General features: G+C 46.3%; 2 protein-coding genes across 4 annotated transcripts in view; one reads left to right on the top strand and one right to left on the bottom strand.

Annotated features, from left to right (window-relative positions):
* Positions 1-7,223, bottom strand: AP5B1 (adaptor related protein complex 5 subunit beta 1). 2 transcript variants are annotated; one of them, XM_033921652.1, is made up of 3 exons: positions 7,006-7,223; positions 5,679-5,879; positions 1-3,436 (listed from the first exon to the last, which is right to left on the bottom strand). In XM_033921652.1, exons 2-3 carry the CDS (start codon positions 5,826-5,828, stop codon positions 806-808), a joined length of 2,781 nt encoding a protein of 926 aa, XP_033777543.1. In that variant the 5' UTR covers positions 5,829-5,879; positions 7,006-7,223; the 3' UTR covers positions 1-805. The 2 variants fall into 2 exon arrangements, with proteins under 2 accessions (XP_033777543.1, XP_033777544.1); XM_033921653.1 differs by lacking the exon at positions 7,006-7,223 and adding an exon at positions 6,017-6,384.
* The window catches only part of CDC42 (cell division cycle 42), a 23,501-nt gene continuing 5,679 nt past the window's right edge, over positions 7,073-24,894 (top strand). Inside the window, exons 1-5 of one of the 2 annotated variants that reach the window (XM_033921656.1) lie at positions 7,073-7,225; positions 16,492-16,645; positions 20,595-20,667; positions 23,723-23,832; positions 23,946-24,143. In XM_033921656.1, the coding sequence (XP_033777547.1) occupies positions 16,541-16,645; positions 20,595-20,667; positions 23,723-23,832; positions 23,946-24,143 (486 nt within the window). In that variant the 5' untranslated portion in view covers positions 7,073-7,225; positions 16,492-16,540. The remainder of the gene's footprint in view (positions 7,226-16,491; positions 16,646-20,594; positions 20,668-23,722; positions 23,833-23,945; positions 24,144-24,894) is intronic. The other variant, XM_033921655.1, reaches the window with a different exon arrangement.

Here is a 24,894-nt window from a genome sequence, read left to right on the forward strand (position 1 = left end):
ATTGTGAAGTGTTTGAGGCTTGTGCGGATGAGGGCGGAGCTTGCAGGAATGGGGCAGGGATGGGAAAATGAGTTCCTGCGGGGATGAGGAAAGATTTGTCCCCGAGTCATTCTCTAATATAGTCTACTGCACACTCCACCTCACACCATGCACCCTCCCACTGCCCTGGCAAAAGTAACAGCTACTCTGATAGCATTCATTGGTTCTTGGGGGTTTTACATAACATCATATTCAAACACAACCTTTGCCAGAGAGGACCAAAATATTTCAGGATTTTCAACTAAACCTTTTACAAACTTTTGTAGAGAGATTTTCAAATGAGCAGCCCAGTTTGTTCAGACCTATGACTGTAGACATAGGAAAAAAAAAACCCCACAGTTGAGAAATAAAAAACTATTACTGTGTACCAAAAATAATTATTTAGAAGAAGACAAAAATATTTAAATTTGTCATTCCAATTCACTTTACTGATTAATGGAGAAAAGGTGGTGGTGGTTCCAGTGCCGCTTCTGAAGCCACCGTCTGTGATCTAAAAATGCCATCTTGGAATACTTTTGATGGTGCTTTCACAGCTTACAAAGACTTCAGTTTCAGGATGGCTACAAGAGCTGTACATGATTTAAAAAGACAAAGCCCAGTCTTTGGCATTATTTGATAGCCTTCTAGTTCAGTTTAAAAGATCAAATCTTTTTGTAAACACTTTAATTTTGCAGTCATAAATAGCATGAACCTGCAAAAGGCACAGTCTTCCTTCACTTTGTTCCATCCTCTGGCAAAGTCTCTCTTTGCCTCCCTGAACTGTAGATTAGTGCCTTGCAATAATCTCTCTTAGGTAGGAACTTAAGTGGGGTAACAGTTTCCAGTTATCTGTTCTAATCCTAATAGTAGCTGTGCCATCCAGGACCTTAATTTGCATCAAAACATGGAATTTTGGAAGCAAAAATATTCCAATCTTATAAACATCAGAGTGTGTGGACACAACAAATCTTGCAAAAACATTTTGTACAAAATCACCGAGGCTCTGCTGGGAGAGTGGGAAACAGAAGAGACTCTCGGTGCATAGAGCTGCATCAGGTTGGAAAGACTGCCAAAGCCCTTCAAAGAGCTGGCAATGAGCTTCCAAAGGCCATGCAGTAAGCAGGGGTAGTGGAAGGAATACATTGCAGAAATTGATTTTCAATGGCCGCAGCTGGCTTTGATAGGTGATCCCATCTTCAGTACTGTACGTGGCAGTCACAGAAAGCGTGGTGGGACAGGGGCTCCGGGGCTCCAGGGTAAGAGTTACCACTTCAGGTTTTCTGTCAATAAACAGGCAAGGCACGTGAATGTCCTGAATGGGCTCATAACTAGAATCAGACTGCTCAAACTGCAGCTCAATGCAAAAGAGCTTGTGATCCTGAGGCCTAATGTCATTCGTGAAGGTCAGATGGTATTGCAGCGTCAATACAGATGGAGCCAGAGAGTTTGCAAACTGATCGTAATACTCCTTCAAGCAGTAGCTGGTTGTAAACTCTTCTGACAAAGAGCTTGAGTACACGGGCGATGCACAAGCCTTCTCATTAAGTCGACAGAGCTGAAGAACGGGCTGCTCTGTGGCATGAACAGCCATCAGTGAGGAGAAGTTCTCATCTTCAGACATGATGGAGGACAAGGACTTGGTCTTGCTTTGTCCTCCAGTAGATGCCATGGACAAGATGGTGGCGAGCTTGTCCTTGGAAAGATTAGTGAGCAGCATATAATAGAAACGGGCACGGTCTTGGATATCGACGTCTTCAAAATGGAGCAGCAGGTACTGGAGCAGGTCTGCCAAGATGGGAAAGACGGCATCAAGCTGATGGTGCTGTAGCATGTTCTTGCACACGGAAAGGATAGCATTTCCGGTTCTCCAATCGCCTAAACTACATAAGTCCGTGTAGAGCGCGATATTCAGAAGAAGCTGAACGCTGCTCTTCTGTGAGATGGCGTTCTCCTTTGCTATCCTAGCAAGGACTTTCAAGTGCCAATGCAACAGCTGTGGCGCTAGTTTCTGAAGAGGCAGCTCCACTATAAGCGTCTGCAAGGCCTTGGACAGGGCAGTTGACCAACTGGGGACATCTAGCAGCTTATGTGTCTGATTAACAAGGTTGATGAGATATGGAGCCAAGGCACTGTTCTTCCGGTAAAGCTCTAGAATCTTCTGTATCATGTCCTCCATCAGACTTTCAGAGCAGCTGAAGTAGCGAACAAACAGAAACACGGTCCGAAAGAAGATGGCTGTGAACTCTCGATTGGCATTATGCAGAACTATGGAATGGAGGGACACGATGTGCTCAGAGAGATACCCCATCCCCCGCTCAGTCTCGGGCCCTTCGTTCTCTAAGTACACCAAGCTTAATAAATTCTGTCTGGAAAGCATAGTGCTGCCGTCGTGAAAAAGCGTTGGAAACAAGGATGCAGTCATTTGAATAGAGAGGAGGACGGGCAGGTTCTCTTCTGTGTTTGAATTCAGAGGGCGGTTTTCTGGAAAATGCAGCAGGCAGTCGATATAGAAAAGCTTGACCGGTGTGCTTAGCAGTGGGTGCTGCGTCATGCCCACCAACCTTTTGAGCAGGAAGCTTTCATCCTCGGCCGTGAACAGGCTATCCGTAAAGAGCCCCTTCATTTGTAGGATGCTGTGGAAAAGGGAAATGTCCATGGTACCAAACAAGCGTACTAGCTGCGACTTGAAGATGACTGGCGAGAGGGTGCGAACGGTGGCCACAACCTGAATCAGCTGCCAGAGGAGATTGCTCTGGGACACAGAGGTGAGGAGATAGAGATCCTCCAGCAGGAGGGACAAAATGGACTTCAGCTCTTTAGTTCCTCCATTAGCAGGAAGCAACAAGAACTGCTCTCCTGTCACAGCCAAGCCTCCCCCGGTATTCTCAACAGCATGCCACAAGAATCCTTTGTTTCTTGATAGCATCTCTTTCAGGGCCCCATCTGTGGCAGCCCCTCGCTGTGCCAAAAGCTGAACTGCATTCTTTAATGCGACACTGTACAACAGTGTGTAGGCTTGGTGAGCGGCTGTCATCTCCTGCTGTCGCATGAAGTAGAGCTGTTCCAGCTTCTGCGACAACAGTCCAGGGTAGCAGCTCTCCAGCTCTCGAAGGCCTTCGCAGGCCGTGATCCTTAGAGGCCTCAGTGCCTCCCCCAGCTTTTTGTCATTCAGGTCGGAGACCAGCTGCATCAACAGTGACAACAGGTCCTGCGCCACTTTCACATCTTCCTTGAACCTGTCGGTGCTGATCAGGAGCGTCTCGATGGTCAACAGAAGGTGACACTTCAGAGTCAGAAATCTGGCAGAACTTGGCATCTGGGAAAACACATCGAGCAGTATTTCTGCAGTTTGCTCCCCAGCGTCTGCATCTGGACAGAGGAGCAGTGGAAATTCCAAAAACAGAGTCAACATAGAAATCTGGAAAAGAAAGAAGAAGAATTTTTGTACATACATGTAACACGTGAAGAGATGTAAGATAAAAAAAACAACACACATGGCATTATGGTATGAAGATGCATAGAAATAACCAGTTATCACTCACGATGGACAAACATCCAAATATATAAACAATGAGCATTAAACAGATGTGAAACGTTTGTCAAGCTGTCCTGTGTATAAGACCATGGACACATACACTACATCTACACAACACGTATCATTGAGAAAAGCTAGCCAGTGCTGAGAGATGAGCTGTTGGGGAGAAGGCCAGTTGCCACAGGTCATAAGAACAGCCTTACTGGGTCAGACTAATGGTCCATCAAGCCCAGTAGCCCGTTTTCAAACTGGCCAATCCAGGTCACTAATACCTGGCCAAAACCCAAGGAGTAGCAACATTTCATGCTTCCGATCCAGGGCAAACGGTGGCTTCCCCCATGTCTTTCTCAATAACAGACTATGGACTTTTCCTCCAGGAACTTGTCCAAACCTTTCTTAAAACCAGCTACGCTATCCGCTCTTACCACATCCTCTGGCAACGCGTTCCAGAACTTAACCATTCTCTGAGTGAAAAAATATTTCCTCCTATTGGTTTTAAAAGTATTTCCCTGTAACTTCATCGAGTATCCCCTAGTCTTTGTAATTTTTGATGGGGTGAAAAATTGATCCACTTGTACCCGTTTTACTCCACTCAGGATTTTGCAGACGTCAGTCATATCTCCCCTTAGCCTTCTCTTTTCCAAGCTGAAGAGCCCTAACCATTTTAGTCTTTCCTCATTTGAGAGGAGTTCCAGGTCTTTGACAGCCACTAGGCTGGTAGAGGGAAGAGGGGCTATGTGTATGTTGACACGAATGGAGGACAGAGCAAGGTCATTAAGAGTATGGTTTGTTTAAGATTCCCTACAGGGGAGGACAGAAAAGAGCAAAAGCAGTCCTGCAAATTATCACAGCTAGGACAGAAAGACTGCTAGCTGGAGAAGGCAAAGAGCACGGTGCCTGTGAGCTCCATTTTCATTCTTAACTAGAGAAAGCTAGAAGCTAAGTTAAAGGAAAGATCTTCAAGATAGTGTCGCTTCTCTTGTTTAAATACAGGGTGGGCCATGGAAAAGTATCCTGCCTCTGGAGATAGGATGACAAGATGAATGAGTCCTTTCCGAACCAGACTCTGAATACAATGTTTAGCTGGTGGTTTTGTTCTTGAGTACTTGTCGGCACAAAGCCTTCCACAATCACTCTTCACTGTTCCAGGGAGAACACCATCTTTCTGGCACCGGTATTAGTGGAGGCCTACTTTTCCTTGGCCCAACCTGTACTTTCCTTCCTTTGGAGAGGAGAGCCGCTGTGCTGGGAAAGGTAATAGCTCTCAGTACTGGGTAAGAAAAGCTTCTGGAATGGTGACCTTAGAATACAACTTCAGAAAAGCTTAAATGGAGATATTTTGATTTTAAAGGGGCACCCATGTTTGCCACACAGGTTGCTGGTCAAGAGGAAGGGCCTAAATAGGGAGAATTCATTACAACAGAGACAGAATCATGTCAGGCACTTGTGACCTAGACTGCCCACTGCTGGAAGCAGGATACTGGGCCAGATGGACCCAGCAGGATTACCTGGTAGGGCAACTCTTATGTTCTTATGGGAGATTACAACAACTTTAACAAAGTCCCCTTGTCAAAAGGTAGGTTTATCACACATACTACACAAAAAATATCAGCATAAGCACACACATGTAAATACATGCATGCACAAACATCTGTGCCATCAGACGGCAGCAGTGCAAGTTCCACTACTGAACATACAGAGCACTGATGATGGTAGGGCAAGCTCCCCCCACAGCCAACACTGCTCTACCACTGAACAGGTGCAGCACAGATGGCGACAGTGCAAGCTGCCCCCTACCCACTTCCACTGAACAGGTGTTTACCCTCTTCTAGGTGGGCTGGAATAAAAGGCATGGGAAAGAAAGCAGGCGGGAACCAAGAACAGGGATCATGGGGGGAATATTTTGAGTGTGTGGGGTGGGTGACAATTCTAGGGTCTTGTTGGGAATGTCTGGGGGCATAACAAAACTGGGGATAGAAAAGTCTGAAACAACAAACCTATAGCATGAACATTTCCTTTCATAAGACTCAGATATGCAGCTCCTCGGCCCTCCTCCTCCTCCCCTAAGATAGCATCTGGAAATCAGCACTAGTGCAGTCACGCTGGGCTTAACTTGCCATGTTACCTTTCTTGGTTCCGTGACCTTCTCACTCTTCAGGTCTTGTAACAATTCCTCAACAAATTCCTCTGAGCCTTCGCTGGACAAAAAGCGTCTAGGGCTGAGGCGGAATGAGGCGATCCGCTGGACCCAGTCAGCCCCATTCCCAGCAACCATTGTGTGTTGAAAGATCACAAAGGTCAACACCAAGGACAGCTAGAAGGAAACCTAACAAAAGGGAGAAATAATGTTGTAAACATAGTAAACCAGTCTCAGAAATTCATCCTTTATTTATTTTCTATCTTGTCCTCCCCAAGGAGCTCATTAAAACATGAAGAACTGGAAAAGCATCTCCCCCCACACACCCCTTTTGCTGCAAAGCCTCATCTTCAGTGAATTATCAGTCACCAATGGATTTAGTCCTCAATGGGTGCAAAATATCAGCTTAGATACCCATGTTAATGTGTGGCAGTATTAGATAACTATTCTGATATATTTTAAAAGACCCTTGTTCTCTAAGAAAAATTGTAGTTGAGGTGCTTAATAAAATAAAATTCTTCAGTTGTTTTTCTTAAAATTTATGATCTGCTTGATATTTATTTATGTCTGATAATTTTTCTAGTTTCCAATTTTCTCTGGTTTGTTTTGCACTTGGATTCACTCCATAATGTGGACTAATTAAGTGAAATTCTGTTGCAAAGACATAGAATTCTGTACTGTTGTCCTCCTTTAGTCAAGAACTTTGTAGAAGGGTGTCACTCATATCTTTCAACTCCTCCCCTTCACCAGAATATGCATGAAATGGATTTGCATCTCAAGGAGGCAGTGCATGCAAATTCGTCTTGTACATATTCATTGTGGAGATCCTGAAAACCTGACCAGCTGCAGCTCTCAAGGACCGGAATAACCTATCCCTGGGCTAGGGCAGGGGTAGGTAATTCTGGTTCTCGAGAGCCGGACCCAGGTCAGGTTTACAGGATCTCCACCATAAATATGCATGAGATAGATTTGCATCTCAAGGAGGCAGTGCATGCAAATCCATCTCATACATATTCATGGTGGATATCCTGAAAACCCGACCTGGCTCCAGCTCTGGAGGACCGGAATTGCTTAACCCTGCCCTAGCCCAGGGGTAGGCAATTCCGGTCCTCCAGAGCCTGAGCCAGGTCAGGTTTTCAGGATCTCCACCATAAATATGCATGAGGTAGATTTGCATGTCAAGGAGGCAGTGTATGCAAATCCATCTCATGCATATTCATGGTGGAGATGCTGAAAACCCGTCCTGGCTCCGGCTCTCGAGAACCCCTGCCCTAGCCCCATGCCATTGATCTATCGACGCTTCTTTCCTACTCACAGGCCCGAGGGAGGACTCGACTGGCTCAGCAGCAACTTCCGCGATCCTCACGTGACCCCACGCGCCGCTTCCTCCTCCTCCTCCTCTTTCGCGCGTCACCCGGAACGTCAACGCCATTACGTCACGCGGCCTGCGTGCCCCTGCCCCTTTCCCTAGGAGACCCTGTGCGGAGCTGCCAACGCCCGGCGAAAGGCGAGCCAGAGCGCGACGGGGCCGTGAGGTGAGCGACCGGCGATTGGGAAGAGCGGGAAAGCGGCACGAGACGGGGCGCCGTGAGGTGGTGCTGGGACGGTAGAACCGTCGCGGAGCCTTGAGGGAGAGGGGGGGGGGGGGAGGGGCGCGAGGACGAGAGAGGCGAGGGGGGAGGGGGGGCGCGAGGCGCAGCCGGAAGTGGCGGGCGTTGGTGAAGTCGCTCGAGCCCGTCGCTTCCTTCCGCCCTGAACGGGTGAGGTGGCTGCCGGGTCTTTCGTAGATGGGGGGCGGGTTTCTGTGGCGTCTTTTCGTTCTGGCTTCTCCGTGAAATTCTCTAGACCAGGGGTGTCAAAGTCGAGGGTTTTCAGGATTTCCCCAATGAATATGCATGAGGTCTATTTGCATGCACTGCTTTCATTGTATGCTAATAGATCTCATGCATATTCATTGGCGAAATCCTGAAAAGCCGACTGGATTGTGGCCCTCGAGGACCGGAGTTGCCCACCCCTGCTTTAACCCAGGGGTGTCAAAGTCCCTCCTCGAGGGCCGCAATCCAGTCGGGTTTTCAGGATTTCCCCAATGAATATGCATGAGATCTATTTGCATGCACTGCTTTCATTGTATATTCATTGAGGAAATCCTGAAAACCTGACTGGATTGTGGCCCTCAAGGAGGGACTTTGAGACCCTTGCATAAATTAGGCCTGGGGAGGCATCTTTTACTGCAGGGGTGTCAGTCCCTCATCAAGGGCCTTAATCCAGTCGGGTTTTCAGGATTTCCCCAATGAATATGCATGAGATCTATTTGCATGCACTGCTTTCATTGTATATTCATTGAGGAAATCCTGAAAACCCGACTGGATTGTGGCCCTCAAGGAGGGACTTTGAGACCCTTGCATAAATTAGGCCTGGGGAGGCATCTTTTACTGCAGGGGTGTCAGTCCTTCCTCAAGGGCCTTAATTCAGTCGGGTTTCCAGGATTTCCCCAATGAATATGCATTGAGAGCAGTGCATGCACATAGATCGACCACAGTTGCCCACCCCTGGATTAGAGCAAAAGCCTCGGCACCCTCAGGTTGTGGGTTCAAATCCCTGGGTAAGTCACTTGGGTATATTAGATAGATTGGGAGCCCACCAGGACCAAGAGACAACTTTGATAGGCGGTATAAAAATGTGGTTTCTCTTCTCTAGAGCTTTATTTCCCAAATTGGTCCCAGATTACTCCCCCCCTTTGCTAGAAAAGCTTTCAGGATATGTACAGTGAATATGGATTACATTTATTTGACATACACTGCCCCTATTGTATGCAAATCTCTTTCATGCATATTCATTGTGGATATCCCAAAAACCTGATTGGCAAGGAGGGGTACTCCAGGAGCAACTTGGAAAACACTGCTCTAGAGAATGTGCTTTGAGATAGTCTGTTGTCTTCAGCATGACCATTTTGGGGAGGGGTGTTTGTACCCCTAGATAGAGGGAAGAGTGTTCATGTAACTTAATATGCATGAGAGATATACATAATGTTAATATGCTTGTATGGGAGAGGAGAATGAATTTTAACCTTTGTTAGATGGGGAAAGGGGGTGTGAGTGTGAGGTTGCTTGGGAGGGAGGGCAGTGACTTGTGTGCTTAGAAGATACTCTTGTGAAATGGCACTTTTGGTTTGAAAGGGAATGTTGCATGTCAGAAATAAACAAAATGGTGAGAGATGTAGCCTGTGCTGGGGAGGGGGTGCAGGGGCCCTATTATGTATTGATAATCATTCAAGTTTATTATGGCTTGATATACTGCTTTTCATTTCAGTTTATTATGACTTGATACAACATTTCAATGTTAAAAACTAAAAACAATAAAGTTGTAGGAGTTACAGACTCAAATACATTGTTAGACAAATCTTATAAACCATAACACCAGATACAAAAGGGAAGAGGGTAGGGTTACATTGTTATGAAATAAAAAAGTGGAGGGGAAGGAAAGAACAGAAAGGCATCTCAAAGTCTAGGTCTCATATGCTTCTTTTAAAGAGAAAAGTTTTGAGCATTGATTTGAATTGGGGAAAAATTGGATTCTTGCCTAAGAGTAAGTGGCAGAGCATTCCACAATGTTGGGGCTCCCACTGTAAAAATTGTTTTTCGAGTGGTGTCATAAAATAATTGACGAATGGAGGGAACTGCAAGAAGTGATTGTTGGGTCAATCAAAGTGGTCTGGTTGTGGAATTAAGTCTATCAACAAAAACAGGCAAATGGTTAGAAAGTACCTTAAAGGTTAGAGAAAGTGTAATTCGGTGGGATATGGTTAGCCAGTGTGCCTTTTTCAAAAGTGTGGTATCATGATCAATTTTTTTTGGCCTGAAAGATAATTTTTTGCCAGTATTTTGAATAATCTGAAGTTTCCTGAGGTAGGTGGCTAAAAAAAGCCCATAGGGAGTGGAGATGAATTTCTTGCAAGGAGATTTTCATTAAAATTACTAGTTGGCAAGATTTTGCACTGATATGGGGGAAAAAAAAAACCTGTGAAAGGACTACTGTATTTGCATTTTATTTTAAAATGATAGTATTTTAAAGTCACAACTATTTTCCCTCAAATGTGAAAATTCAGGTAACTATTTTGAGGGGGTATGGTTAGGGAAAAATAATACTACACATACTGGAATCTAAAACAAGATTTTTTTTGGGAAACAAAATGGCCCAAAAATGGAAGTCTCAGTTTATTTTTGAGTCATCAAGCTGTTCATCCATCTGCCCTTCTCCTGGACCCGTTGCAGATCTCCCCCGGGCTTGCCTTGAGCCCTGGTGGTCCAGCAGTGAGCTGGGACTGGAGCAATCCTATCCTTTCTTCTGTCCCAGTTGTTCCTGTCTCGGCTCACCGCTGGACCATCAGGGTTCAAGGCAGGACCGGGGAGGGGGCAGAGCCGGATAGGACAAGGAGGGGATTGCTTCTGTCCCGGCTCACCACAGGACCACCAATTCCTATTAACCTTCAGTGTATTCTCAAGTCAACCTTTTTTTCTACATTTTTTGGGAGAAAAAAAGGTTACCTAAGTTTATTTCGATCGGTTTATATTCAAGTATATATAATAGGCTTTGAAGAAAATGTTAAGGCACAGGAATATTTACTAACTTGAAAATTCTGGCATGTTCAGATATACTCTGTTCAGTATTTTCAGAGCATGGAAAACTATCATGAGACTGTTTTAGGCAACTAGGCTTTTTTGCACTGTTCTGCATATATATATGCCTGTTTCATCCATAGATACCAGAACTTCATTGGAATATTCCAGAGGTTCTCAACGCAGTCCTTGGCCAGATTTTCAGGATAACTATGATGCTTTTGCATAAGAAACTCGCATGCACTGCTTTCATTCTATGCACTCTTCTCATGCATGTATTCATTGTAGGTATCTTAAAAATCTGAGTGGCTGGATAACTAGGTTGAGAAACACTGATACATTCCCAGCATGAGACTCAACATCTTACTGCGCCCTATCCTGGACCTCCGGGTGCTGAACAAGTTCCTGGTCAAAGAAAAGTTCTGTATACTCTCTCTTCCCACGTTATATCCCCTGCTGGACGAGGGGGACTAGTTATGCTCCCTGGATCTGAAGGAGGCCTACACTCACATCCCGATGCACCCGGCCTCTCGCAGGTTCCTTCGTTTTCAGGTGGGAGACCTTCACCTGCAGTATCGGGTCCTCCCGTTCAGGCTCGCTTCATCCCCACGAGTCTTCACCAAGTGTCTCGTGGTCGTGACGGTGGCCCTGCGGTCGCAGGGTCTTCATGTGCTCCCATATCTCGACGACTGGCTTATCAAAGCACCGTCATGGCAGGAGGTTATTGCAGCGACCCTGTGGACTATTTTGTTCCTTCAGCGTCTGGGCTTCGAGATCAACTTTCCCAAGTCCCAGTTGTGCCCCTCTCAGTCTCTGCAGTTCATTGGGGCGGTGCTGGACACGGTTTGCCTCCGTTCGTTTCTGCCTCAACCTCGGCAGGCCGCCGTCATCCACCTGTGCCGGCAGGTCTCCCTTTGGTCCACGGCCTCCGCCAAGCAGATGATGATCCTGTTGGGTCACATGGCCTCCACCTTTCATGTGACTCCTTTTGCCAGACTTCATCTCTGAATACCTCAGTGGACCCTGGCATCTCAGTGGAGACAAGACCGGGATCCTGCCTCTCAGCGCATTGTGGTGACTCCCTCCTTGAGGCATTCGCTCCGTTGGTGGACACACTCTTCCAATCTTTCCAGAGGTTTTCTCTTTCTCACGCCTCCACCGCGGAAGGTCCTAACAACGGATTCCTCCACATATGCCTGGGGGGCTCACCTCGACGGCCTCCGGACCCAGGGTCTTTGGTCGAGCGCCGACCGTCGCTACCACATCAACCTGCTGGAGCTTTGGGCCATTTTCAATGCCATGGCCACCTTCCGGCATTTGCTTCAGGATCAAGTAGTCCTGGTGCGCACGGACAACCAGGTGGCTATGTATTATGTAAACAAGCAGGGGGGTACGGGTTCCCTGTCTCTTTGCCGGGAGGCTCTTCGGCTCTGGGAGTGGGCGATACGCCACAACATCTTCCTTCGAGCGGTCTACATCCAAGGCGAGCACAACTGCCTGGCGTACAGGTTGAGTCGTCTTCTCCAACCGCACGAATGGTCCCTCCATTCCTCGACGCTGCGTCAGGTGTTTGCTCGATGGGGGACGCTGCAGATAGATCTGTTCGCCTTGTCCCTCAACCACAAGTTGCCTCTCTTCTGCTCCAGGATTTACTGCCCAGATTGTCTCGAGGCAGATGTTTTCCTTCTGGATTGGACGGACCGGTTCCTTTACGCGTTCCCTCCATTTTCCCTGATTCTGAAGACTCTCGTCCAGCTCAAGTCGGTTAAGAACATAAGAAGTGCCTGTGCCAGGTCAGACCAGAGGTCCATCGTGCCCAGCAGTCCGCTCGCGCGGCGGCCCAACAGGTCTAGGACCTGTGTAGTAGTCTTCTATCTATACCTCTCTATCCCCTTTTCCTTGAGAAAATTGTCCAATCCCTTCTTGAACCCTATTACTGTACTTTGTCCTATCACGCCCTTTGGAAGCTCATTCCAGGTGTCCACCACCCGCTGGGTGAAGAAAAACTTCCTAGCATTGGTTTTGAAACTGTCTCCTTTCAGCTTTTCCGAATGCCCTCTCGTTCTTGTAGTTTTTGAAAGTTTGAAGAATCTGTCCCTCTCCACTTTCTCTATGCCCTTCATGATCTTGTAAGTCTCTATCATATCCCCTCTAATCCTCCTCTTTTCCAGGGAAAAGAGCCCCAGTTTCTCCAGACTCCGTGTACGAAAGGTTTTCCATACCTTTTATCAATCGCGTCGCTCTCCTTTGAACCCTCTCTAGTATCGCCATATCCTTCTTAAGAAAAAGACCAGGCTTGCTCTACAGTTTGCCATTTCTTTGAGGTGTTCCTAAGTTTCTTTCTTACCGTTACTCTCATCGCATTGTAGTTTCCTTTCTTGAAGTTAAAATTGTCGCTATGGTTCTCTTTCCCTTTGGTATTCCTACTTCAACTTTGAATTTGATCATATTGTGATCGCTGTTTCCCAGCGGTCCCACTACTTCCACTTCCTTTGCAGGTCCTCTTAGCCCATTTAGGATTAGATCCAGTGTGGCATTCCCTCTCGTCGGTTCATGATTTTGATAGCTCCACGGTGGCCCAGACAACCTTGGTTCTCCCTTCCACTTCGACTCAGTGTCAGGGAGCCTCTGCTTCTGCCTGTGTTTCCTTCTCTGCTATCTCAGAGTCAAGGCTCGCTGCTACATCCCAATCTGCCGTCTCTTCACTTAACAGCATGGTTCCTTTCCACCCGACTCCCTCCGGTTTTTCTCCGTCAGTGCGGGATGTCCTTGAGGCCTCTCGGAAGAGTTCCACTAGACAATGCTACTCTCAGAAATGGACTAGATTTGCTGCATGGTGTGCTCAGCATCGCCTGGAGCCACTGTCTGCCTCCTTGTCTTCTGTGCTGGATTACCTGTTGCACTTGTCTCGGTCTGGCCTCAAGTCGACATCTATTCGAGTCCACCTCAGTGCGATTGCTGTCTTTCATCAGCCGCTTGATGGGAAACCGCTCTCGGTCCATCCGGTAGTTTCCTGTTTTATGAAGGGCCTCTTCAGTGTCCATCCTCCACTCAAGACCCCTCCTGTGGTTTGGGATCTAAATGTGGTTCTGGCTCAATTGATGAAACCTCCATTTGAACCCATTGATAAGGCTCATCTGAAGTATCTCACTTGGAAGGTGGTGTTTCTGATTGCCCTTACGTCTGCTCGTAGAGTCAGTGAGCTGCATGCTCTGGTTGCGGACCCGCCTTTTACTGTTTTTCATCACGATAAGGTGGTTCTTCGTACTCATCCTAAGTTCTTACCAAAGGTGGTTTCGAATTTCCACCTCAACTAGTCCATTGTTCTTCTGGTGTTCTTTCCTAAGCCCCATTCTTATCCTGGTGAGATGGCGCTTCACACTCTTGACTGTAAGAGGGCGTTGGCTTTTTACCTCCAACGCACCCAGTCTCATCGGATGGCTCCTCAGCTCTTCATATCTTTTGATCCTAATCGGTTGGGCCGTCCTGTTTCCAAGCGCACCTTGTCCAACTGGTTGGCTGCTTGTATTTCCTTCTGCTACGCTTAGGCTGGTCTCTCGCTGCAGGGTCAGGTCACGGGGCATAAAGTCCGAGCGATGGCGGCATCTGTCGCTTTCCTCAGGTCCACACCTATTGAGATTTGCAAGACCGCCACTTGGTCCTTGGTTCATACATTCACCTCTCACTACTGTCTGGATACTTTCTCCTGGCGCAATGGCCAGTTTGGCCAGTCTGTTCTACGTAATCTGTTCTCCCAACTCTCCCACTGTCTCATCCTGGTTAGCTTGGAGGTCACCCACATGTAGAGAACATACTGCCTGCTTGTCCTGGGATAAAGTACAGTTACTTACCGTAACAGGTGTTATCCAGGGACAGCAGGCAGATATTCTCGCAACCCTCCCACCTCCCTGGGTTGGCTTCTTTGCTAGCTATCTGAACTGAGGACCACGTTGAGGAGATGCACCCTCTAGCTGAGCAGGAAGGCACACGCATGCGTGGTGCAGCACTAGCAAACTTTAAGATCTTCAATCAAGTTTGCTTGAAAAGCTGTCTGCGACGGGGCTCCATGGATGACATCACCCACATGTAGAAAATATCTGCCTGCTGTCCCTGGATAACACCTGTTACGGTAAGTAACTGTACTTTATTTCTAGGATAAGCAGTATCAGATTTGTTTTACTCTTTTTGGATCTTGCCAGGTACTTGTGACTTGGAGTGGCCACTGTTGGAAACAGGATACTGGGCTTGATGGAACTTTGCTCTGTTCGAGTATGACAACTCTTTATGTTCTTATGCCTCCTATCCCATGCCTTTCTAATTTTCTCAGACTTTGTTCATGAGAAGCTGCACCAAGTTTAATTATAGGCTACCAGATTCAATACCATCTGAACTTTATCTTTCCCCTTAGGATATCCTACCTATAAAATACATGAAATAGTTTGATTTACAGACTATCACATATCATAGTATAACCTTCCATTTTATTTCCATGATGGTCAGAAGCAGTTAATTTACTGATCCAGTGGTGTACCTGATGGGGCAGAAATCTGAGACAGGCAGTGGGGAAGGTCTATAGCTTGATTGCGGGTTTGTGGGACATCTGCGCATAGACGTTGGCTCTGCTGGTCCTCTTCTCCAGAACAGGATGTTATCTGAGAGGGAGGGATCAGCGTACCGCAGATGACTGATCCAGCACCCACAGACTTCTGCACCCGGAGCAGACTGTTCTGTCATTGGTATGTCACTGCATTGATCAAAACATTTACAGCTAGTATTTGTTTTTATAGTGCTGATTCTGGTAGTAATACTTAAAATCCAGAACATTTTTGCTGAGACATTTTTGATAAGAAGATTGTTGTGCTTACACTGCATGTTGCTATGCAATTATCAGGGAATAGTGACAGCAGAGTTGATAACTCCAAGGCTGGCTTTAGGTAGGATGAGTGTCAGCAGATGTTCACCTAGCCTAAGGTGGATTCCTTAGTTGCTCAGGAAATCAAGCACACGTCCCTACCAAGTGAGGGAGTCATACTGAAGGATACGCAGGATTGCAGAGTTGATATGGTCCTAAAAAAACAGTTTGAAGCTTTGGCCTTGGGGATCAAAGCGGCTAAATAAGCCTCTTTTGTGCAACACGCTTTGTCATACCAAGATGCGTGGGCTCACCCTGGCAGAGAATGAGTCTTTGCCCCAACTTTTGCTGACGGGGGTAGATTATGTGGCCGATGTTCTCTATATAACAAATAAAGTGAATTAAATTATTTAAAGTATATACTATAATATTAAAAATAATTATAGAGTGCTCAGTGTAATATCTTATTCAAAACTAACAGGTTAATAGAATGAAGATGTAATAACCTTTAATTTCTGTGTATCCTGTATTGTCATATTTATTTTAGTTGTGCATGTTTCCTCATTTCATATTGTAAACTGCTGAGGTTTTACATCATTTTATATTTGTGGCATATCAAATTAACTGAATTGAAGTGGGCTTTTTATTTGGAGGGCCTGAAGGGGTCTTTGAAAGCTTTTCCCCTCCACAAGGCTGTACTTGAGATGATACTGGCAATGTGGGAGGCCCTGAATCTGTTTCTCAAGGGGATGAGATTGATGGAGATGGCTTAATTTCCTTTCTCAGGATGATGACGAGCTGGATAGTACTAGAGATCTGTTTTGGATTCAGTTTTGGTTTTGGTTCTTTTGTTTTCACCTCTGAGTGGCTTTGGCATTAACATAATGCTTTGGTTCCCTAACCAATCCTGGAGACTCAGGTTTTCAGGATATCCATAGTGAATATTCACATGAGTTGCATGCAGTGAAGTTAGTGCATGCAAATCTGTCATGAATATTCATTGTAGATATCCTGAAAACTTGACTGGCTAGCCCCCTCCCACACACACAGGGCTGGTTTGGGAACTAGTGGCATATTTGGAGTGTTCTGGTTGCATCATTTGCTAAACTGATGTCATTGGAATCTTCAAATCTGCCTCCATTTGCTGATAGAGGAGAGATGATCCTTCAATCCAGACTGGTCTAGCAGGAAATTATATACTGGGTAAGAATAAATTTCACCATAAAAAGAAGTAATGCAGTGAGGAGTTCTTCTGGCACTTTGGTAAGGTGGCAGGGGGCAGTGATACGAATTGAGCATGACTTATTAAAAAAAATGTTTTCTCCTTTCCTAGGTGCACATTGGATTACATTGCTGAAAGTGGATGCCAGTAGAGTGCAGCTATGCAGACTATTAAATGTGTAGTCGTGGGCGATGGTGCTGTTGGTAAAACTTGCCTCTTAATCTCCTATACAACAAATAAATTTCCATCAGAGTACGTACCAACGGTGAGTAACATTTTCACAAGGCTTGGTTTTCTATTGTGGAGTATAAGTCACAGTTGGAAATTTCTTTGGCGAGGGCATAAACCATTGTCAACACAAGACAGCTGTTCTGAGTATCTTATTACATTTGTAGATTAGTTTATAAATTGTCAGGTGTTAAGATTAAGATGACCAATGGAACGTTAAGTCCATTAATATAACTAAATATAAAATTTGGACAAATGAAAGACCAGGCAATAGATCTTATCTTCATGCCTTTCAAGAGGAATACTTGAACCCTGAATAGCTTGTTCTGCTTGATGTATCGATCTAGTTTAGGCTAGGCGAGTTAGTGAGTTGCAGGCTTTGGTTGCGGACCCACCTTTTACTGTATTTCATCATGACAAGGTGGTTCTTCGCACCCATCCTAAATTTTTGCTGAAGGTTGTGTCTGATTTCCACCTCAATCAGTCCATTGTTCTTCTGGTGTTCTTTCCGAAGCCTCACTCGTATCCTGGCGAGGTGGCGCTTCACACGCTTGACTGTAAGAGGGCGTTGGCTTTTTATCTTCAACGCACTCAGTCTCATCGGAAGGTTCCTCAATTATTTTTGTCCTTCGACCCTAATCAGTTGGGACGTCCTGTTTCCAAGCCCACCTTGTCTAACTGGTTGGCTGCTTGTATTTCCTTTTGCTATGCTCAGGCTGGTCTCGTGCTGCATGGTCAGGTTACGGGACATAAGGTCCGAGCAATGGCAGCTTCTGTTGCTTTCCTCCAGTCTACTCCAGTGGAGGACATCTGCAAGGCTGCCACTTGGTCTTCGGTTCATACTTTCACCTCCCACTACTGTCTGGATACGTTGTCCAGAAGCAATGGCCGGTTTGGCCAGTCGGTTTTGCGTAACCTGTTTTCCTAAATTGCCATCCTCCCACCTGCCCTTTTTTGGTTGGCTTGGAGGTCACCCACATGTGAGAATATCATGCCTGCTTGTCCTGGGATAAAGCACAGTTACTTACCGTAACAGGTGTTATCCAGAGACAGCAGGCATATATTCTCACAACCCGCCCTCCTCCCCGGGGATGGTTTCTTTGCTGGCTATGGAACTAAGGACCACGAGGTGGGGATGCGCCCTCTAGTGGGCAAGAAGGCATGCACATGCGTGGTGCAGCATAGCAAACTTGAAACTTCAATCAAGTTTGCTTGAAAAGCTGTCCGCGCTGGGGCTCCGTAGATGACGTCACCCACATGTGAGAATATATGCCTGCTGTCCCTGGATAACACCTGTTACGGTAAGTAACTGTGCTTTTTTGTATCCCCATAGCTTGGTATAATCTTTGCCTCTTTGGTAGTGGAATATTTCAGTTAGACACATACTAGCCCTTTCTTGGCTGGCAGTGAAAGATGTTGATAAAGATCTTGCTCTATGTAAGAATTGAATGTGTGCTTATGTTAATATTTTAATATTGCAAGATATTGAATTATGCTAGAACAAACAAGAAATATCTTTATCCTAGGTCAAACAAACAGTATATTCTTACATGTGGGTGATGCCATCCATGGAGCCCAGTACGGACAGTGCTAAAGTGTGACTGTCGCTTGAAAAATTGTAAAAATCTCGTTCCTCAGCAACAGCAGCAGATGAATCCAGAGACTAGTGGGATAGTACACATCTACCAGCAGGTGGAGATAGAGAACTGATTAACAGGTGGTCCTATTGGTTGGTACGCTCCCTGTATCTTCAGTATTCTCTATCTCCCAGCAGGTGATGGTCGCTGTTCCACGAGCTCCTGGATTCTGGCTGGATTTTTGTGTATTTTGCTGTTGAATATTTCTCTTCAGACAGTTTGGGGTGTTTGGCTGAGCGGTGCCAACTTTTGGAGTCACACCTGGGCCCCCCCAAGTCCCTACTCCACCTTCTCTCCCCTGATTGAGGGTTCTTACTGGTCCTCTGTGTTTTTCTTCTTTCCCACTGAGAAAAAAACCCCAAACCAACAACAAAAAAAATACCTTGTGCAGAGAGGCCACTGTGCTGTTACTGGACGGTGCTTTTGCTGTCTGTTCCAGTCTGCAGCTACCGGCATTAACAACGGTGAACTCCGGGGTGAGTGCTGTTTATTGTGCTCATTGGTGTTGGGTCTGCCGGGTTAGTCGCTGGGGTTCTTTGCCACGTGGTTTTGTGGGTCGCTGCGGTGCTCAGCGGTTGTATTTTCATGGCGGCAGAAGCAGTTAAAAGGTGTTCCCGCTGTGGGAAGTGGCAAACACCGTCGGGCCTATGTGCTGCGGGGTGTGCGGACGATGTGAAGATCGCACCTCATGTGCCGGCTGTTTCCCTCACTGTAGAAGTTGGCCCTGCGTCTCCCGCGCTCACGGCTGCAGCCGTTCCGCTTCGGTGCATGTCGGCAGCCGCGTCGGCTGTCAGCGATTTTGATTCATCTTCTGTTGCGGGTCTGATGTCGGGGCAGGAGATGACTTTTTCCATCCAGGCCCATACGACTCCGGTGTTTTTTTCCCCGGAGTTTGTGATGTTAATGCACAAGGCCTATTTAATGCAGTCCCCTCAGCCTACTTGGTGTCAGGCCGGTATTTTGGGCCAGGGGTTGGTCCTTCAGGCCAGTGGACCTCCTCTGGAGTCTCAGGCCGCTAAGAGGCGCAGGGTGGCATCTATGGACGTTTGGAGAATCATTTCAGACAGGATTGTCAGTTCGACCAAGTAGTTCTGCCAGAATTAATTCTCCATTTAAATGCTAACTTCCCTCCAGCCCTTTTTGGTTTCACCAAGATCTTAAGTAAGATCCTGGTAGCTAGGGAGTTTCACAAGTGAGAATATACTGCCTGCTTGTCCTTGGATAAAGCACAGTTACCTGTAACAGGTGTTATCTAAAGACAGCAGGCAGATATTCTCACAACCCTCCCACCTTCCTTAGTTGACTTCTTAGCTTTTTTAATTTTTCTTTACTGAACTGATGGTCCTGCAAGCTGGCGTCAGGCTGGAAGACACTAGTGCAGGAGTCCCCAAAGTCCCTCCTTGAGGGCCGAATCCAGTCGGGTTTTCAGGATTTCCCCAATGAATATGTATTGAAAGCAGTGCATGCACATGGATCTCATGCATATCCATTGGGGAAATCCTGAAAACCCGACTGGATTCGGCCCTCAAGGAGGGACTTTGGGGGACCCCTGCACTAGTGCATATGCGGTACGAGCAGTCTTGAGACGTTCAAAAATTTTAAAGTGACAGTACTCTAGCTCTGTCGATGACATTACCCACATGTGAGCTTATCTGCCTGCTGTCCTCGAATAATAACACCTGTTACAGTTAAGTAACTCTGCTTTTTCTGTAATCTCTGGTTTTACCATTTAGCAGTAATTGTTGGGAGATGGTTATGCCTTACCATTAAATTAAACCATGTGTGTTTACACTCAGTTCACATGCTTAGTTTGAACATGTTCTGGACATATAAATGGATTTCTGTTAGTGGTGCTCTAAAGTTTGAACGTTGCAAATGTCATTCTAATTTATTTTTTTAAAGTTAACCCCCTCTTTTACAAACGCATAGCGCGAGTTTTAGCGCCGGCAGTGGCGGTAACTGCTCTGACACTCATAGGAATTCTATGAGCATCAGAACAGTTACCGGGGCTAAGTTTTATAATACTTGATACAAGCATTTACTTGATAGGAAAAGCATTAAAGATTCAATTTTAAAACAAGGAAAATGCTACATAGACCTCAAAACAGAGAGAGACCACTATAATTCCCAAAGCACAGATTCCCTGTGCAAATTTCATTCTGCTCATTTTATTTATTTATTTTTGATGGAGGACGGAAGAGCAGAAACTTTTGTAGGATAGTGTGGAATAGTGACTACTTCTTGATATGCTGTGGTGAAGGCCTTGCTCTCCAAACATGCATAACAGCACCTCATATTTAGGCAAAATTTGCATGCCTCAACCGAGTTTTCTGTATGTTGCTTTTGCAGGTATTTGACAACTATGCTGTGACAGTTATGATTGGTGGAGAGCCATACACCCTAGGATTGTTTGATACTGCAGGTGAGCTACCTTTTTCTCTTAAGGAATTTCTCTTCATGTTGTTTGTTCAGTGTGCCATAATTTGCATTTTGTCAGGGAAACATTTGAGACCCTTCTACCAACTAGTGCTGCCCTATTCAGGAAAGAAAAATTTTGATTCGATTCAGCCTATTGAATCGATTTTTCGATTCAATTTTTCTGCCCAATTGGGTGTTTTTTTTCCAAAAATCCTGGTGGGTTTATTTTATAGCCTCTTCATCCTCTTTGCCCTCTCCTACCCACACTGGTCCTGTGGTGTAAACAAAATAAACAAACAAAAAAGACTTTTCCTCTTTCCATTAAATCCTAGCTCACGTTTGCGGTCCAACACCAGTTGTGGAAGGATACACATATCTGACATATTGTAATCACAAAACAGAAAATAAAATTATTTTTCCTACCTTTTGTTGTCTGGTCATTTTTCAAATCTTGTTGGTCCCATGTTGGTCTGGTTGTCTTCTGATCAGGCTCTCCTTCTTTCTTCTTTCTCCGTGCTTGTTGTCTGGTCATTTTTCAAATCTTGTTGGTCCCATGTTGGTCTGGTTGTCTTCTGATCAGGCTCTCCTTCTTTCTTCTTTCTCCGTGCTAACCATCCATCTTCCATCTCTGTCCTCCCCTTCTGTTTCCCTTTCCTCTCCCGGAGGTCTGGCATTTTTCCTTTTTTTCATTTCCATCACCCCGCAGCTGCAGTGATGGACCCCACCATCCACCTGTCCACCATCTCTCCTTTTTTCATCTACCCTTTCATCCATCATCTCTCTTCTGTGTCCCTGTTCCTATGCTCCCTCCATGCCCAGCATCTTTTCTCTCCCCATAATCAGCTTCTTCTTTCTCTCTTCCTTACCTCCTGTATCCCCTTCCCCAGGTACAGGCTTTCTCCTACTATCGCTCCTGCCATCCTGCACCTTGCCCACCTACTTTGGAGCAGTATCTGTCCCTCTTGTACCCTTCCCCTTGTGGTCTTGCTTTTCTCTCTCCCTCTCTCCATTAGCCCAGCACCTCTCCTCTGTTTTCCTCCCCCTCTTTTTGGTCTCTCTCTTCCCTTCACTTCACCCCAGGTCTGGCATCTCCCCTCCCCTCTCTTACTCCTTCCTCCTCCTCCCCCTGCACAAGCCTGCTTCCCCACAGGCCTGCTTCCCCACCGCCAAAGGGGTGATGGGTCTTAAGTGCGCGAGACAGACATGTGCCGACAAACGAGCGCTGACAATTCAGCACAAGACTTCAGCGCGCCGCAGAAAAACCTTCTTTTAAAGGGCTCCGACGGGGAGTGTTGGTGGGGAACCCCCCCTCTCTACTTAATAGGGATCGTGCTGCCGTGTGGGGGGTGTAACCTCCCACATTATACTGAAAACTTAACTTTTTCCCTAAAAAATAGAGAAAAATGTTAAGTTTCCAGTATAATGTGGGGTTATAATCCCCCAAAACCCCCCCAACGCCAGCACGACCACTATTAAGTAAAGTGGGGGGGGGGCTCCCCACCAACACCCCCCATCAGAGCCCTTTAAAAGAAGGTTTTTCTGTGGTGCGCTGAAGTCTTGTGCTGAATTGTTGGCCCGCATTTGTCTCGCGCGCCTAAGGCTATGAACCGCCAAAGGAACTCTTCCTCCTCCTCCCTCTGCACAGGCCTGCTCCCCGCACGAAGACCTTTCCCCCCCCCACGAAAGCCTACTTCCCCCAGGAAGGCACTTTCTCTCCTCCTCCCCGCTGAGAAGGCCTGCTTCCCCTCCTGCCGGGAACATACGCTGCTCCCCCCGCCCCGAAGGCACATTTTCTTATTCCCCCCCCCCCCCCGCCGGGAACGAACGCTGCTCCCCCCTGCCGCGAAGGCACATTTTCTCCTCCCCTCCCCCCGCCGGGAACAAACGCTGCTCCTCCTGCAAGCCTGCACCTTCCCCACCTCCTTACCGCTAATAGGGCAGCTTGCAGGCTCGCTGGTGTTATAGCGATCCCTGCAGCTGCCCTTAAAATGCTATTTTGGTGGCTATAACTTCAGCTTGGAGGGTCTTGAAGCTCCAGTTTCTTTCCTATTGTTACCCTTTTCTGTCCTTTTTGGAGGGTTCTCTGTCCTTGCAGATGGTCCCCCTCCTTTCCGCCAAAGGTAATTCCTCCTTATCCAATGATGTCACTGGTAGAACTAAGTCTTTTCTCTGCCTCCACCTACTGGTAGAAAGGGATAACCCATGTGTGTGTAGAATTATTTAGCTGACTAAAGAAAATAAAATAAAATTAACAGGTAAGGCATAATTTCTCCTTATCAGATGGCAAACTTGGTGACAAAGGTCCTGCAATTAGTACTGTATATACTTGAACATAAACTGAGATTTTTGGGCCCCAAAATGGGGGGAGGTCTCTGTTCCAGTCAGCACCTACCCACCTCCTTCCTGGCCTGTTGCAGGCCTCCACCGAGCCTGCTGTAAGACCTGGTGGTCCAGTGGTGGGCCGGAACAGGAGGAATCCCTCCTGCCTCCCCAATTAGAATAAATAGTATCTTCAAAATCTCTGGTGGTCCAGCAGTAAACCAGGGCAGGAGTGATCTTCCTGTGCTGTGCAGAGCTGCTATCTGAATGGCTGCCTTGGTTCGCGGCTGGACCACCAGGAATTTGAAAGGTACTATTTATCCTAATCGGGGAGGCAAGAGGGAGGTGAAAATTGATAGTTTGCTGGAACAGGAAAGATCCCTTCTGTCCGGCCCACCGCCACTAGGTCTTACTGCAGGCCTGGTGGAGGCTTGCAAGGCATCAGGAGGAAGCAGGGACAGGGTGTAGAGCCTGGCAGGGGAGAGAGTGAGGGAATGGAGGGACAGGGTGCAGACCCTGGTGGGGAGGGATGGGGGGACAGAGTGTAGAGCCGGATGGGGAGGGAGGGGGGGGCAGGATGCAGAGCTGGGCAGAGCACTTGAATATAAACCACCCCCCTTGTTTGTATTTGAGTCGATCTTTTTTTTTTCCTCCTCTTTGGGGGAAAAAGGTTTACCTAGATTTATATTTAGGGTTGGTTTCAAGCTGCTCTTATTCACTGTCTTTCGCTTTTCCTTTAGGACAGGAAGATTATGATCGATTACGGCCCCTAAGCTATCCTCAGACAGATGTCTTTCTTGTATGTTTCTCGGTGGTCTCTCCATCTTCTTTTGAAAATGTTAAAGAAAAGGTGAGATGCTTGGATTTTAATAAATAAAGTTGCATTAATGCTACCTTGGTCATGATCCTAAAGACCTGTGCAAGAGTGTGCTTACAAATGTTTTCTGTATTTTTAATGGTCAGTGGGTGCCTGAAATTACTCACCATTGTCCAAAGACTCCATTCCTACTTGTTGGAACCCAGATTGATCTGAGAGATGACCCTTCAACGATTGAGAAACTTGCCAAGAACAAGCAAAAGCCCATTACTCCAGAGACTGCTGAGAAGCTGGCCAGAGATCTGAAAGCAGTGAAATATGTGGAGTGTTCCGCACTGACGCAGGTAAGTCTGCTTCCACCAGTGCCTCTGTTGTGCTGGAATCATCTGCTCATCTACCAGCTGGTTTGCATGTGGCCTTAACCTTCCACTTTGGTTTAGTACACCATTTTTTTTTTCTGAAGTTCTTGTTTCATTAAGTCTAAACTTTTTTTCTTCACAGAGAATTTTTGTTATGGTTGCTAATGAATGCATTGTAATATTCCCCCCCCAAACACAAAATTTCGGATTCCTTACTGGTGCATTGTAGAACTTTCATTGATGCTCTTACGCTTTTGCAGTACTGTGCCTTTTCTTTCTTTGCCTTTCTGAGATAGCAGGTAAATTTCACTCATCAAACAAATTCTGCTTATGGACTTATCCCAGTTAACACAGAAAAAGGTAATAGAAAGATCATCAATTTTGGCTATTTGTTAGTTTATAGGGTTCAAATGAGTTACAAAGAACACATTGCTTCTGGAATTCAGCAGCCAAAAAGATGGCAAATCAGAGTGCCAGGGAGGAAGCAATTTGCAAGAAACTAGGTACAATAACTAGATCATAAAGACTCGTAATAAATCAAACAGGGGAGGACAAGAAGTAGAGAATGACATGACGACTGTTACCCACGGCTAGCCACAGACAACTTGCCAAAACGGGGAGGAAGAAAAACTGGTTGCTGTGGGTATAGGTCAAGGCCATTCACTGCTCCACAGTTAAGTGAGGCAATGCGTGCAAAATACTTATCACCCCCCTCGCAATTTCGCTGTCCAGCAGC

Source organism: Geotrypetes seraphini, chromosome 15, assembly GCF_902459505.1.
Source record: "Geotrypetes seraphini chromosome 15, aGeoSer1.1, whole genome shotgun sequence".
NCBI classification, from domain to species: domain Eukaryota; kingdom Metazoa; phylum Chordata; class Amphibia; order Gymnophiona; family Dermophiidae; genus Geotrypetes; species Geotrypetes seraphini.

What these genes read in the sequence shown, in the direction of transcription:
- AP5B1 (XM_033921652.1), bottom strand. Translation starts at nt 5,828, where the DNA reads ATGGTTGCTGGGAATGGGGCTGACTGGGTCCAGCGGATCGCCTCATTC. An exon ending in AGGTCACGGAACCAAGAAAG is followed by an intron (nt 3,437 to 5,678) that starts GTAACATGGCAA and finishes TTTCTTTTCCAG; the next exon opens with ATTTCTATGTTGACTCTGTT.